Source organism: Phaseolus vulgaris, chromosome 2, assembly GCF_000499845.2.
Source record: "Phaseolus vulgaris cultivar G19833 chromosome 2, P. vulgaris v2.0, whole genome shotgun sequence".
NCBI lineage: Eukaryota > Viridiplantae > Streptophyta > Magnoliopsida > Fabales > Fabaceae > Phaseolus > Phaseolus vulgaris.
In genome coordinates, this window is record NC_023758.2 from 17,473,477 (window position 1) to 17,488,984 (window position 15,508).

Consider the following 15,508-nt stretch of genomic DNA (forward strand, 5'->3'; position numbering starts at 1 on the left):
TGACTGATGTTGGGCTTCCTTCGAAAAGTTCATATGGAGTTTTCTTCAAAATGGGGCTTATAAGCACCCTATTCATCACATAACAAGAGGTGCTCACTGCATCTACCCAGAAATACTTAGGAAGTGATTATTCACTAAGCATTGTCCTTGCAAGCTCTTCAAGAGACCTGTTCTTCCTCTCTACAACTCCATTTTGCTGTGGTGTTCTTGGAGCAGAGAAATTGTGCAGAATTCCCAACTTCTCACAGAATTTGCTAAACTTCTCATTTTGAAATTCTCCTCCATGATCACTCCTTATAGAACCTATGTTGCTGTTCTTTGTGTTTTGTAGTCTTCTTGCTAGCTTTTTGAAAGCAGCAAAGGCATCACTCTTTGATTCCAAGAAAAGAGTCCAAGTGTACCTAGAGAAATCATCAACAATAACAAGAGCATAATAATTTCCACCAAGACTCATAGTTCTTGAGGGTCCAAAGAGATCCATGTGAAGAAGTTCAAGAGGTCTCAAAGAAGAAACAACATTTTTATTTTTGAAAGAACTTTTCACTTGTTTCCCTTTTTGGTATGCTTCACAAATGTGATCCCTCTCAAACTTGAGTTTTGGCAGCCCAATCACAAGATCCTTTGAGATTAGCTTGTTCAAATGATTCATGTGAATATGAGCAATTCTTCGATGCCAAAGCCAAGATTCATCTTGCTTGGATAAAAGACACCCAATTGAACATGGTGAAGAGATATCTAGAAGATACACATTTTTAACTCTCTTACCTACCAACATTACCTCTTTGGTGTTGGGTAGACAGATTTCACATGTGTTTGACTTGAACATCACTTGATATCCCTTGTCACAAAGTTGGCTAATGCTCAACAGATTATGCTTTAGGCCTTCAACAAAGAGCACATCATGGATTACCAAGATGTTTTCATCTCCTATGGATCCTCTCCCAAGGATTCTTCCTTTGTTGTTGTCTCCATATGTGACATGACCCTCTTGCTTAAAGGAGATACTTATGAACTTTGATTTGTCCCCAGTCATATGCTTGGAGCATCCACTATCTAAGTACCATAGTTGCTTGCTCTCCTCCAAGATTTCCTACAAAAGATATTTTCAAGTACAAAGATTTGGTCCCCTTATGAATGTGGGTCCATCTGGTTTATACTTATCAATTAAAGCTTTATTTCCCTTAGGAATCCACTTCATAAGCCCTTTAGGAACTGCATGTTTTTTGATTTTACAGAACCTCACAGAATGACCTCTTTTCATGCAATAGAAGCATGTAACAATCGGTTGTTTCGATGATCCAATCGATTGTTTTTCTGGCATTTTCGAAAATGATTTTGAAAATCTATCTTGTTTATTTTGTGGATTAAAACCTAATCCAGATTTTCCAAAAACACAGTTTTGAGATGCTAGAACACTCTCAAAATTGGATTGGCCTTTAGAAAGCTTATCCACTATTTTAACAAGATAATGAACTTTCTTTTCAAGATTTTCGCAATTTTCACAAATTAGAGTATCACACTTGCAAGAGGAGTTTTTGTAAATGATTTCCAGATTTTCAAAATCTGTTTTTGAATGTTCTAAATCCTCTTCCAGTGTCTTTACTCTGTTTTCAAGCCAGCTGTTCTTTTCTTTTAACCGATTGTTCAAGAGAGCCAATCGGTTGGCTTCTTCATGCGTTTCTTGAAAGGTTTGAAGCAATTGACCATAATTTTCAGAGTTTGAAGAGTTTGATGAACTTACACTACTTGAGTCATCCTCCTTTCTGGCCATGAAGCAAAGATTGAGGCTTTTCTTATTTTGCCTTCTTTTCCTTCTTGCTTGACTCTTTGTCATTGCTTCCTTTGGTTCATGAGTAGCCTTGAGTGTCTCCCACATTTCCTTAGCAGTTTTGAACTTTGATATCCTGAAAAATTCATTAGTATCTAGTGCATAAGCTATAATGTTTTGAGCAGATCGATCAAGCTGGGCCATCTTACATTCATCATTTTTCCATTTGGACAAAGGTTTTGCAATGAAAGAATTATCCTTTTTGAACTTTGGAATGTAAGGACCATTCTCAATTGAATCCCAAATTCTTTGATCAATAGATTCAATAAAGATTTTCATTCTTGCTTCCCAAAACTTATAATTCAATCCACAGAATAAAGGTGGTTTGTAGACTGAAGCACCTTCCTCAAAAGATAGTTTTCCAGCCATAGAAAAAAGATTTTTGATCAACTTGAATAACTTTCAAGAACCAAGCTCTTGATGCCAATTGTTAGAATATATGGCCTTAAACGAGAGGGGGGGGGGGTGAATTGTTTAAGAAAGATTTTCGTAAACTTTTAAGCCTAGAATGAAAATACTTCAAGAAAACCTTGACTAAGAATTCAGTTTTTCAAAACATAAAGCAAAAGCACAATACTGGAAAACAATCGGTTGTTTTACCGAAACAATCGGTTGTTTATACCAGTTATTAATTGACAAAACTGAATTTAAAGAGATAGGGATAGAGAAATTGTACACAGTTGTTTATACTGGTTCACTCCAAACCAGAGCTACATCCAGTCTTCTCAGAAACCCTGAGGAAATCCACTAAGCAATCACCACTTGATCATTTACACAACAACCAAGAGAATGACCTTGAACACCTCAAGAAACACACTCTCCTTGGTCAACACACCAACACTAAGATTGCTGATCTTGATCCCCTCAAGAACACACAACCAATCTCAGCAAACACAGAAACGAATACTTGTTCAACAGAGTACAAGGATTACACTTGTTTCAGAAGATAATCTGAAATCAATACAAGCAGAATCCTATTCCATACACTTTGATCAATCACAAACTCTTAGCAATCTCAGCTCTTTGAAAAACTCAAAAACAAACTCTTAGAAAAAACTTTGTCAAAGATTCTTAAATCTCAAATCTGTTTTTCTGAATATATTCAAAGATGTAGTTTGTTATCAAATCTTAACAAACTCTTAAATTGCATTAAAAGATTGGTCAAAGCATTTAATGACTGGAGCGTAAACAGTTAAATCATTTAAAGCTCAGTCAAACAGAAAACAGTTTTTCTGTTATGGTCCCAAAACAAACAATCGGTTGTTTCCTCGAATCAATCGGTTGTTTTGGTACTTAACAGTTCAACTATTTTAAAAACAGTTTTCAATTTTTTTCTCAAAACACCTAAGTACAAACAATCGGTTGTTTCGATAAAACAATCGGTTGTTTTAACTTAGTTTGAAAACATTTTACTTTCACAAAGATTGAGAATGCTAATACTTTAGATTTAATCAAAGGGTGGATTACAACATATAAACTACCCCAGAACTAAGCTAAACCAGCACAACAACATCAAGCACAACCAAGGTTTCAACATCCTTCAAAGGATTTGGATTCTTCAAAACTTGAACACCACTTGGTTCAACAATGACAATAATACTTATCACTAATAATTTAATGTTATAGTGACAACAATAAAATATCACAAGTATATAAGACAATAGTGATAAATTAATTGTCACTATATTTTTTTTGTAATAGTCACAATAACAAGTTATCACAAATGTATTAGACATTTATTAAATTAGTTGTCAATATTATTAATTTATAATTAATAATTAATATCATTTTAATGTCAATTTTTATGTGCTAATTATTTATTAATTGACTTTAATTTATTAATTGATTTTAATTATTAATACAACTTAATGGAACATTTGAAATGTTAATAGAGGAGGAGATTAAACGAAAATAAAGATTTCAGAGAGTGGAAGTAAGTATTGAAAGTAAGCAATAAATAACATAGTCATTTTGTCCTAATTTTAACATTTTAAATGCGTTAATTGAATCATTCTCAGTATCAAGAGAAGACCAGTACAGTGGGAAAAAAAAAACCAAAAACTTTTGCCTTGTAATGATGTTCTTGTAGATTCGAGAAAAAAAAACATAGCAAATAAGAGAAGGAATTGCATAGAGAGTACAGGGACACAAATAAAAAATAATTGAATTCATTTCATTTCAATCTCAATGACTTGTGGAACGAAAGAATTTCAACTTAAATAATAATAATAATAAATAAAACAAAGATGTAAAAATTGCTAAAAAAAACAAATAACAAGAGACAATATTGCTCATTATGTATTGATACAACTTTCACCAACTAAATTTTGGGCTAGCAAATATTATCTGCATCAAAGAATGAAAGAATAATAACAAACTCCCAAACATCGCAACCCTTCTTCCTCCACCAGCATCCTCCTCGACTTCCGAAAACCCTCGTGCCTCTCCAAAAAATCCCTCAACGCTCCTCCACTTCCGTCATAACGCGTCTTGTGCAGCTACAAAACGCAGTTCACTCTACCTGGAGATGCGACAGTGTCGTGAGTGTCATGAAAGATTGAGGAATCTAGGATGAAAAGAAAGGAAAATGCGATTGAGCCTTGAGTGTCTTTTATCAACATGAAGCAAAAAAAAAGTCCTAAGAAATCAATTAAGTCTGGACTTACCAAGAAATCATGAAAACAAAAAAGAAGTGAGAATATATAGGATCCTATTCTTGCATCTTTAGAGAGATATCACGAAAATAATTGCTTCAATATTAACTATCAGGAAAATAACTGCTTCAATTTTAAATATCCACAAATATAAGTCTTTGAGGAATATTGAGAAGAAGTTTAATTATAGGGTTACATATGTGATGGATCCATTTAAAGAGTCCAAAATAACATTTGTTTTTTTTTTCAATTTTATTTAAAAAAACATGCCTTTTTTATAATTTAATTAAAAAATTAATTAATTATCTCATTATAAATTATGTTAAATATTACTCATATTTTTATAATTTTAAAATAAATATTTATTTTTCTTATAATTTTAATAACATTTATATATTTATATATTTTTAAATAAATTTATAATTTTTTATTTTAATAAATAAGGTTATTTTTTTTAATAAAGTAATACTTAATTATCTTATTTTATTTAAAAATAGATGTTAATTATATATTAACTTAAATATAATTATATTCATATTTTAATATATATTTATTTAAATATATTATTTTGTCCATAATAAAGTAATAATTATAATTAAATAATTGGATATTATATATTATGATGTTAATGACAAAGTTTAGTATATATTTTTTGTAAAACAACATTAATAATTTTATTAAACCTAATTTCAAAGAGAATAATTATATTTTTCTTATAATAAGTCTAAATACTACTTCTTGTCCAATATATATAACGAAATAATTTCCTTATATTAACAAATTAAATCGAATTCGTGAAACCAAAAGATAACAATACTTCAATTAACCGATGCATTTTTCCTTCCTCTGTTTACGTGATGTTTTCAAAATCTAAAAATATATTAATTATTGTTTGTTAATTATAATTTAACTAACTCGTGTTTTGTTGAGTAACTCAGTGGATTAGAAATGAAAAAATATTTTATAAAGGTGCAAACCTCAACTTATAATCATTATAAGGTTGAGTTAGGTTAAGCTTAAAGTCCACTTCTCAAGATGGTATCATAGTCATTTCAAGTCTATTTCAATGAGAGTTCGTTGGGTCTATTGTTTTATCTGCTATTCGACCGTTATCATACCCTCCATAAATATATAGTCTCACGCACAAGGTCGAGACCTAAGGCTGACTTACATTTAAAGTTTAATTCTTAATATGTTTATACCATAAAATAGAAATAGAAATGAAAAAATAAAATAAAATTTCATGATTTACTGTGATAAACATCCTAACGAAAGTTGACCTATTGTATCATTCAGTATCGGACCGTTATCATGCAACCCATAAATACATAGTCTCATGCATGGGTTGAAGTTGTTAACCTAAAGTTAAATTATACTTAAAATTCATTTCTTAATATGTTTATATTATAAAATAAAAATAGAAATGAAAAAATAAAATAAAATAAAATATCCATGATTTATTGTGAAGAGAGATAACAGTTAAAGAAAGAGTACATTTTTCACTGATTGCTTAACTAGGGAAATCAGTTATACAATGAAGAGTTTAATTTAAGCAATGATTAATCTCAATGGCTACTCAACAAGTATAGACTTAGTTGATACATTTGCCTTATAAAAGTTTTCAAAGAAACCCGTTTGGAGAACCCAATCTTCTATCATAGTTTGAGAGTTAAGAGGCTGATCTGTTGGCAGAAGATGACCAGCTCCCAAAACCACAACATTGGTGAGAGACTTCCAATTCTGTACATAACCAGCAAGCTCTCCATTCACCTTCCATATCTTCCTTTCAGCATTCAGAAACTTCTCTATCCCTTCCCATTTCATTGTCTTCACCCACACCTCTGTTTGAACCACACCATCCCTCAAATCATACAAACCTTCATACAACAACACCCTGCTCCTCCTCACCAAGTATTCCACCATATCTTTCACACTTTTCATCACATCATCATGCAATGCCTCCCCAACAACATCACTACATATCTCATACACAAACGATTCATTCACCCCAAGGGCCTTCTTCACCTCCCCTATGTTCAACAATCCTTCCACCAAATCATCCTCGTACGGTCTCTTCCTTGTATAGTCATACAAAGTAGCCAACCCTGTCATCTCTTGCAACATCCCCAACACCTTGTTTCTCGCATCTGTTGCTTCACTCCAATTCCTCATTTGGGTCAACGCAACTGCTTCCAATTGAACTTTTTCCAACTCTTTCTTCTGCCTCTCATTGATCAATCCAGCATAATAAGCATTCACTGCATGAGACGCAACTTGAGTTTCGGGGTCAGTTAACCCATCCCCAATGGCTACACCACCCAGATTCACTCTTTCGGAAGCCTCCAACTTATCATTTTTCTTCAATATATAGTACCCAATTGCAGGCACATACTTCCCAGCATAGCTTTCTCCAGTAATATAAATAGGGCGATGCTTGAAAAGAGGGTCCAGTTGAAGAAAGTTGGTTATAGCAGCGAAGAGGTGTTTGGCAACGGCGTTTTGATCTTTTGGGATCTCTTGTGGGGTTGAGGCGACACTGAAGCCAGATCCAATGGGATTATCAAGAAAAAGAAGGCCAAAAATTCTGTTCCAAGAAGCAGGGTTGCGTTGAAGGGTGAGGGATTGGGTGACTCGCCAGGGTCCAAGCTCATAGAAGTTGGCAAGCATGGAGGAGCAGCCAGGGCCACCTTGGAGCCAAATGAGAAGTGGGGTTTGGGAGAGATGCAGAGTGGAGTTTTGGGCTTCATAGAAGGCGTAGAAAATTGCAGAAGCAGAAGCAGGGTTGACTGGAAGGTAACCAGACCTGCTGGGGTGGGCTTCTTTGGGGAATGAATAGCTTGATTGTGATGAAAAGAGTGGGAAGTGAAAGAAAGAGAAGCAGAAGAAGAAAAGGGTGAAGGAGACTCTTGAAGCCATGTTAGTTTTGACCGTGTGAGCTTGTGAATGATGATAGCTATGAATGGCTTAGATATTAAAATACTTAATTCAATTATTTAATAAAATTATATAAAGTGAGAGTTGTGCACCTATCGTAGCCCTCAAAAGTCACTACTCACTTTTATTTTTTTTATTCGACTAGTTTTTTTTTTAAAAAAAATTCATGATAGGCATTACGCATTACTATGTAATAATTCACTAGTTTATTTAAATTTAAAGTACATACTTTTTTTAAAAATCTATTATTTAATTCTCATGAGTATTTTTTTATGTCCATAATTTTTTTCTTATTTTATTTTTATACTGTATTTAATTTTATTATTTTATTTTGGTATTATGTCATTTTTAAGTAAGGAATTCTGAGAGTAGTTTCTAAACTTGTTTTGTTTTAAAAACTATTTTTTCAGGACTTTCTCCTCATAATGTTAGTTTAATCGATTCATTGTTTTTTTTCTTTTTACTCTGTTTTTTTATTTTTCTGGTTTTGATTTTCCTAGATCAAGAAGCCGATGTAGATGTGAAACCGTTTCTATGGTATGGTCGTGATGGCGGAAGGATAGGCATTATCGGAAGATGAGGAGGCAGCGAGTGAATCGTCTCCCGCTGCCGTCATCGTCGTGTCTCATACAGCTGTTGAAGCCGCTGCTTCCTATGTTAACCATGAAGAAATAAAGTTACCAAATTAACCCAACAAAGGATTTTTTTCAATTTTTTGTATTGTATTTTCTGGGTGGGATGCTGACATTTTTATGAAGATAGAGGAGAACAAATGGAAACTTGCAAGCTTTGACGACTACAATTGTACTACCAGACAATCAAGAAGATTGAGGAGGCCGAATGGTCGAAAAGGCTGAAATGACTCTTTTAAATTCTGCACAATCCGTAAACCTATAATTAAGTCAGGATTTGTCGTAAACCATAATTAAGACATGATTTGGTCCTCTGTTGGACCCACGAACAGGCTCACAACAACTAAGATCCATCCAAAAAGTATAAATATCATAGGAGACCCAGCGTCAAAAGTAATTTTTCACTCTCAACTCACCTGCACCTTGTACTCGGAATAACTTAGTCGTTGGAGTGCTTTGCAGGTCCCCCCCTCCCCTGCCCACTCATCTCGATGAAAGGAAGAACTGACAGAAGACCATTGTACCTAGAGGTCATGAAGACGAGAAAATGAAGACAGAAAGAGGTACTCTAGGAGGAACCCAACCTTGTAAGAACATTTTGGCGCCCACCGTGGGGCTGGGAAGAAACCCTTTAAAGTGTCCACATGGTAACAACAAGGAACATGACAAGCAATGACAGGAATTCGCAAGCAGGAGAGACTAGCCAACCTGACCCAATGGTGTTGATTTTACAAATGAAGAAGGAGATGGAGATGTTGAAGAAGAAAAACGAGGAAGAAATCCAAGGGATGAAAAGGAAGAATGAAGAAGAGATAATGGCATTGAAGAGGGAAAATGCTCGAATGAAGCAGAAACTTAATGGAGGTCCAGCAGTCCAAGAGATTATAGAAGGGGAGCGTCCCCTAACCAAAAACACCCATCCGAGAACTGAGGAGGCCGGGAGTTCTTATCAAGAGAATACTCGGTCGGTATCAACCAACACCTTGGGAACGACACCTTAGAGGAGTCCTTTTGTGGAAGCTATCATGGAGGTGCCCTTGCCGAGTACTTGGAAAAACCCAACACTTGACAAGTATGATGGAACTACCGACTCGGATGAGCATGTGGACACATACCTAACACAAGTTAGTTTGTACACTGCGAAAGATGCACTATTATGTCGAGTATTCCCCACCTATCTTAAAGGAGCAACTTTAAGTTGGTTCACTCGCTTGTCAGCACACTCTATTGATTGTTTTGATACTTTGGTGGCAAAGTTTGGAGCTCAGTTCACTACAAGTAGTCCACACCACCTCACATCCATCGTTTTGGTAAATATTCGGCAAGAGAAGACGAAATCCTAGCGAACCTTCTTGGATAGGTTTGGCAAGGTGGCGTTGAATATATGCAACCTAAGTCCTGAGGTAGTCATGCATCACAGTGACTGCACTCAAGCCTGGTCCTTTCTCCGACAACCTTTGCATGCGGCTGACAACGAATTTGAATGAGTTGCGGCATAGGGCTACCAAGTTCATGCAGTTGGAAGAATTGAGGGAATTTCGTGCCAAAGCTCGGGCACCAGAAGAATCCAAAAAGAAGGTTGACAAGGGCAGATCGATGCCATTCGGAAGGCCGAGAGACTTTCCTAAGTCACCATGTTTCACTCGTTACACTCTTCTGACTGTCGACAGGTCGAGAATCCCGGAGGAGGCCCTTAACGCTGACCTCATAACGGTACCAAAGAGAGCAACTACTTCGCCAAATGCGGATCAGAAGAAGCTCGATCACTCTTACCGTAATTTTGGTACAACGGAGGATAGTTAGGCCCTAAATGATAAAACCGAGGAGTTGGTGCATGTTGGCCACCTCCGTCGTTTCGTTCAAAACAATCAAGAGGACAGAAGGTCGAGAGTCGACGAAGGGAGAGCACGAGACTGTTGTGATGAGAGGAGTGGAAGGGATGGCCCAGAGAGAAGAAAAGGACGAAATCATCGAGATGTCGCACCTGTGCGTGTTGTGATAAACACCATCGCATGTGACTTTGTTGGAGGAGGGATGACTTCCTCATCTTGGAAGAGACATCTTCGAGCTATTAACTCGGTATATTCCATTCATAAAAGAGGAAGAAGGAGTATGCCACTTATCCTCCTCAAGGATGCTGACTTCAGAACTATCGATCCGAAACACGATGATCCGATGGTGGTAACCATCAAAGTGGCCAACTTTGTGGTCATAAAAATGTTGATAGATCAAGGAAGCTTTATTGACATTCTTTACTGGAAAACATTTAAGAAAATGGCTTTGTCCCAGGATGTCGTGGAGCCGTTTAACGAGAAAATAGTCGGATTCGTGGGTGAAAGAGTAGATACTCGAGGGTACATTGATCTTGATACTAAGTTTGACAAAGACAATGATTTTTGTAAAATAATTAGGATCAGATACTTGCTAGTGGATGCAGAAACATCCTACAACATCCTTATAGGAAGGCCAATCCTCAACAAGCTAGGAGCCATAGTCTCAACTCCTCACCTTGTCATGAAATTCCCGCTAACAGTGGAAGCTGAGGTATGGAGGTCGTGACCCTCCATTCACATCAAAGGACTGCAAGAGAATGTTATACCGCAAGTTTGAGAATCCCCCTGCCGACACCAAGTCGAAAGCTAGAAGTTCATCAGGTTATCATCATGAATGACCTGGACCCCAGGCCGAATGATGAGCCTCGCGTGGAGCCGAGGGAAGAGACTGTCTCGTGGCAGATGGGTCAACCGGGGCAAGATACTCGTATTGGTTCAACCTTGAATGAAGAAGAGAAGGGTATAATCACTGCCATATTGGCTAGAAATTCTGATTTATTTGCTTGGACGACAACCGACATATCAGTCATAGATCCTAGAATTATCTCCCACAAGCTCACAATTTGCAAGGAGGAAAAGTCGATAGCCCAAAAGAAGAGAAGAATGGGAGAATATAAGAGGTTGATTGCAGAACAAGAAGTGCACAAGCTCCTGGATGCCTGGTTTATTTGGGAAATACATTACACCACTTGGTTGGCAAATATAGTGTTGGTCCAGAAGAACAATGGGAAGTGACAGATGTGTACCGACTACACTGATCTTAATAAGGTTTGCTCTAAGGATTCGTACCCGTTGCCTAGTATTGACCGACTGATGGACGGAGTTGCCAGTCACAAAGTATTGAGCTTTATTGACGCGTATTTTGGATATAATCAAGTACTTATGAATCTAGCAGACCGGGAGAAGACAACTTTCCTAACCGAAAGGGCTAACTTTTGTTATGAAGTTATGCCCTTCGGATTGAAGAATGCAGGAGCAACCACCAAAGGTTGATGAATCGGATGTTTCGGGAACAAATTGGGAAAACAATGGAGGTATATGTCGATGACATGATTGTAAAATCCGACAACACCGAATAGCATGCAATCGACCTAGCCGAGATCTTTGGTCAGCTTAGGCAGTACGATATGCGACTTAATCCGGAGAAATATGTGTTCGGTGTAGAGGGTGGCAAGTTTCAGGGCTTCATGTTGACTAGTCGAGGAATTGAAGCAAACCCAAATAAATGCCAAGCCTTGAAAATCATGATGAGTTCGAATAACCTGAAGGAGGTCCAACGTTAGTAGGAAGGTTGACATCGTTGTCCAAGTTTATGCCAAGGCTAGTGGATAAGATAAATCCAATTCTGAGGCTTATGAAGATAGCCGAAAGGTTTTCGTGGAATGAAAGATGCGCATAAGCGTTCAAAGCTATCAAGAAAACGTTATCCTAACCTCCCGTGTTAAGCAAACCTATCCTAGGACTTCCCTTACTGGTATACCTTGTCGCATCGCCGAAATCTGTGAGTGTCGCAATTGTTCAAGGCACAGCTGCCAAAAGCCAATTTATTTTGTAAGCCGAGTATTACAAGATGTTGAGACCAGATATCAAATGATTGAGAAAGTAGCTCTAGCCCTCATCCACGCGTCCTGAAAGCTCCAACCATATTTTCAAAGTACCAAAATTATCTTGCGAATTGACTGACCCATTAGTAAGGTGTTGCGAAAACCCGAGTTGGCAGGAAGAATGATAGGTTGATCAGTAAAGTTGTCAGAGTTTGGCATTAAGTATGAGGCGAGAGGGCTTATCAAGTCACAGTGCTTGGCCGATTTTACCTCGGAGGTGCAGGACAACCTAGAGTCGGAAGCACCATGGATTTTGTATGTTGACGGGTCTTCCAACAAAGGCAAAGGAGGAGCAGAAGTTTTTCTCGAAGGGTCGAGAAGTCTCCAGATAAAACAGTCTTTACACTTTGATTTCAAAGCGTCAAACAATCAAGTTGAGTACGAAGCCCTCATAGCCAGGTTGTTACTAGCTAAAGATATGGGGGTCCAGAAGGTCGAATGCAAGACAGGCTCACAACTAATAGTCGGTCACATTAGCGGGGAGTATCAAGTGAAGGATCCTTTGCTCCTGAAGTATTATCATCGAGTGGTCGACATCATGGCAGGATTTGAAAGTGTCACCATACATGACATAAAACGAGAAGATAACTCTCAAGCTGACATCCTGTCAAAATTGGCCAGTAGCAAACAGAAAGGCCTGCAACAAAATTTGTCTACTCCATCACTTGCCATCGAAGAATGCATGACGGCAAAGAAAGAAGGAGCAGATTGGATTTCTGAGAACAAGGGTGTGTTAGAAGACCGGGAGCCCATGATGGAATGTCGTGACTTCGCGATTGCGAAGAAGGCTTCTCGTTTTGCCTTAGTAGGTTATAGCCTATATAAAAGAGGTTTCTCAACTCCATTGCTTAGATGTGTACCTAAAGCTAAGGCCAAGTATATTTGGAAGGAGCTACACCATGATGTCTACGACTTACATTCGGGAGTGCGAACAATGACTACGAGAGTACTCAGAGCCAACTATTATTGGCCCTCCCTGAGAGTTAATTGTGTTGATTTTGTGAAGCGGTGGAAAAATTTCCAAGAGCATGGTCCGCTTTTATACCTCCACCCTCATGACCTACAAAATATCAATTCTCCATGGACATTTTCCTTATGGGGGATGGATATAGTAAGACCTTTCCTACCAGCTACTGGGCAAAGAAAATTCTTGTTGGTGGTAATGAATTATTTCACTAAGTGGATTGAGGCGAAACCCCTCGCGAAAATCACGATTTGACGGGTTCAAAGCTTTGTTTGGAAAGACATAGTTTGCAGATTCAGCATTTCGCGCATACTATCATCACCAATAATGGAAGACAGTTCACGGACCGAAAGCTTGTCGAGTTCTACAGCAACCTCAACAATCGGCATAAAATAAGTTAAGTAGAACATCCGCAGACTAACTGGCAAGTCGAATCCGCAAACAAGATCATACTGACCAAGTTGAAGAAAAGGCTAGGCATCGCAAAGGGAAGGTGGACAGTAGAGCTTGTCGAAGTCCTTTCGGCCTATAAGATGCACCCCGCACTCAGCTACAGGGGAAACTCCATATAACCTCACATATGGCACAAGTGCCATGTTACCAGTTGAGGTCGAAGAACCGACAATCCAATGGAAACTCGACAACCTCAAACTGAACGACGAATGCCTAAAAACCGAGTTGGATTTGATTCAGGAGTTGTGCGATAAGGCAAAGATACGAGAAGAAGCATGTAAATAAAGGGCGTCCAAGAGATATAATTCGAAAACCAAGCCATGAGCATTCCAAGAAGGTGATCTTGTATGGAGGATGAGAGGAGAAGCTCGCAAGAATCCAACAGAGGGTTAAATACTAACAGAGCAAGAGTTTTACAGGAAGCCATACAACCCTCACCTGGTTTCGGAACTCTCTTAGTTCCTTCATTTGCATAAATTTTGACGCTCGCTGCATTAATTCATCCAAATTAATCATAGGTTTTTTGCAAAGGTTGTCGGCAAATGGTCCCAGTTTTAATGTTGTTATCATATGATGCATGGTAACCTCTGGACTGAGATTTCAAATACCTAAGGCAACCTTCCCAAACCGTTCTATGAACATCCTTAATGACTCCCCTTTTTCTTGTCTTATATTTACCAAGGCAATGGATGTTAAATGATGAGGACGACTAGTCGCAAACTGAGCACCAAACTTTTCCACCAATGTATCGAAACAATCAACACTCAAGGGTGGGAGACGCGTGAACCAACTCAGTGCTGCCCCTTTCAACGTCGTAGGAAATACCCTGCACATAACAGCATCATTCCATGTATATAAACTGATCTGAGTGGTATATATTGCAATATGTTCATCAACATCTGCGCTTCCGTCATATTTGTCGATGGTCAAATTTTTTCAATTGTCAGGCAGTGGAGTATCGACTATAACATCATAAAATGGATGCTTTCTAGAAGATGCTCCTGCAAAAACCCCAGAATTTTCAAGCAATCTTTTCTTTGTTTGGGAACTTTCATTATGATGAATCCTCTCATTCACCTATGCTCTCGGCTGAACGGTTTCAAATGATGAATTCAAAATTGTTTCTTCTTGTAACTTTCTCCTCATATGTGCGTTTTCGGCTCTTAACATACTCAATTCTTCTTCATTACTTTTTTTTAACATCTCAAACTATTTTTGTAACTGCACCAACATTGCCATCGGCATGCTTAGATTATTTGTCTACTCTCCACCTTGTTCTTCTCTTTGATTCATCTTATCTTCAACCTTTTTCAGCTACTTCTCGATCCCACGGCGGGCGCCAAAATGTTCTTACAAACAAGGACCAAGAACACTCAAACAGGTTGACAAGACAAACTCCTTTCACGGATCTTCCAATCTTGGGCTTCTCTAGGTATCTTCTTGGGTTGGACTCTCACGGCAACTCCTTGGGTTGGATACTATTGGTTTCTTCTTGGGTTGGGCTCTCTCGTCTATTCTTGGGGCTGGATGCTCTCGGCTTCAACTTGGGTTGGATGCTCTCGGCCTCTTCTCGAGTTGGATGATCTCGGCTTCTCCTCCACTCAGATGGGTGGGTGTACCTGCAAGGCGCTCTGATGCCAAAGTCAGAAATGGTTTTATGTTCATCAGACAAAAATCACTCTTACTTACCTCTTATGTTGACCTTCTATTTATACAGTTTTCTTAATGGACTTTCACTTTACCTTTGGACTTTCTTTCTCCACCGTTTTATTATTTACGCACCTCCTAACGCAAGTTTCTTATCTAATTTGGGTCTTGTTATATATGTTTTAGTTTTATTTTATATATTTATTGTTATAACCGAAAGATTATTTCGGTATTAGTTTTCGGCCTAACCTCTCAATTTTGGCCTATTAGTACAAAATTAATCATAAATATATTAATATATGGATATGACATATCTTTGACACATTTTTGAAAAAGCTAAAAAAAATACAAAAATGAAAAATAATTTACAATTATTTTTTCGAGTTTTAAATATTTAAATACAACACCATCATTGTACATTTATAAATTTAAGATTTGTACAATATCTAAAAGGTAGTT

The 15,508-nt window shown here is 37.5% G+C and overlaps 3 protein-coding genes across 3 annotated transcripts; 2 read left to right on the forward strand and 1 right to left on the reverse strand.

The window, feature by feature from the left end:
* Window positions 1-5,919: 5,919 nt before the first annotated feature.
* On the reverse strand, window positions 5,920-7,458 carry LOC137810826 (serine carboxypeptidase-like 50). The gene has a single exon (XM_068612287.1). The coding sequence runs from the start codon at window positions 7,396-7,398 to the stop codon at window positions 6,055-6,057; it is 1,344 nt and encodes a 447-aa protein (XP_068468388.1). The 5' UTR covers window positions 7,399-7,458; the 3' UTR covers window positions 5,920-6,054.
* Window positions 7,459-9,073: 1,615 nt separating this feature from the next.
* On the forward strand, window positions 9,074-9,851 carry LOC137809120 (uncharacterized). Its single transcript, XM_068610259.1, has 2 exons — window positions 9,074-9,326; window positions 9,469-9,851. The coding sequence occupies exons 1-2, from the start codon at window positions 9,074-9,076 to the stop codon at window positions 9,849-9,851; spliced, it is 636 nt and encodes a 211-aa protein (XP_068466360.1).
* A 231-nt stretch (window positions 9,852-10,082) lies between these two features.
* Window positions 10,083-10,607, forward strand: LOC137809121 (uncharacterized). Its single transcript, XM_068610260.1, has one exon. The coding sequence runs from the start codon at window positions 10,083-10,085 to the stop codon at window positions 10,605-10,607; it is 525 nt and encodes a 174-aa protein (XP_068466361.1).
* The last annotated feature ends 4,901 nt before the right edge of the window (window positions 10,608-15,508 follow it).

Coding starts and splice junctions, on each gene's coding strand:
- LOC137810826 (XM_068612287.1), bottom strand. CDS start 7,398: ATGGCTTCAAGAGTCTCCTTCACCCTTTTCTTCTTCTGCTTCTCTTTC.
- LOC137809121 (XM_068610260.1), top strand. CDS start 10,083: ATGACTTCCTCATCTTGGAAGAGACATCTTCGAGCTATTAACTCGGTA.
- LOC137809120 (XM_068610259.1), top strand. CDS start 9,074: ATGGAGGTGCCCTTGCCGAGTACTTGGAAAAACCCAACACTTGACAAG. Junction 9,327..9,468: donor TGGAGCTCAGTTCACTACAA/GTAGTCCACACC, acceptor CATGCATCACAG/TGACTGCACTCAAGCCTGGT.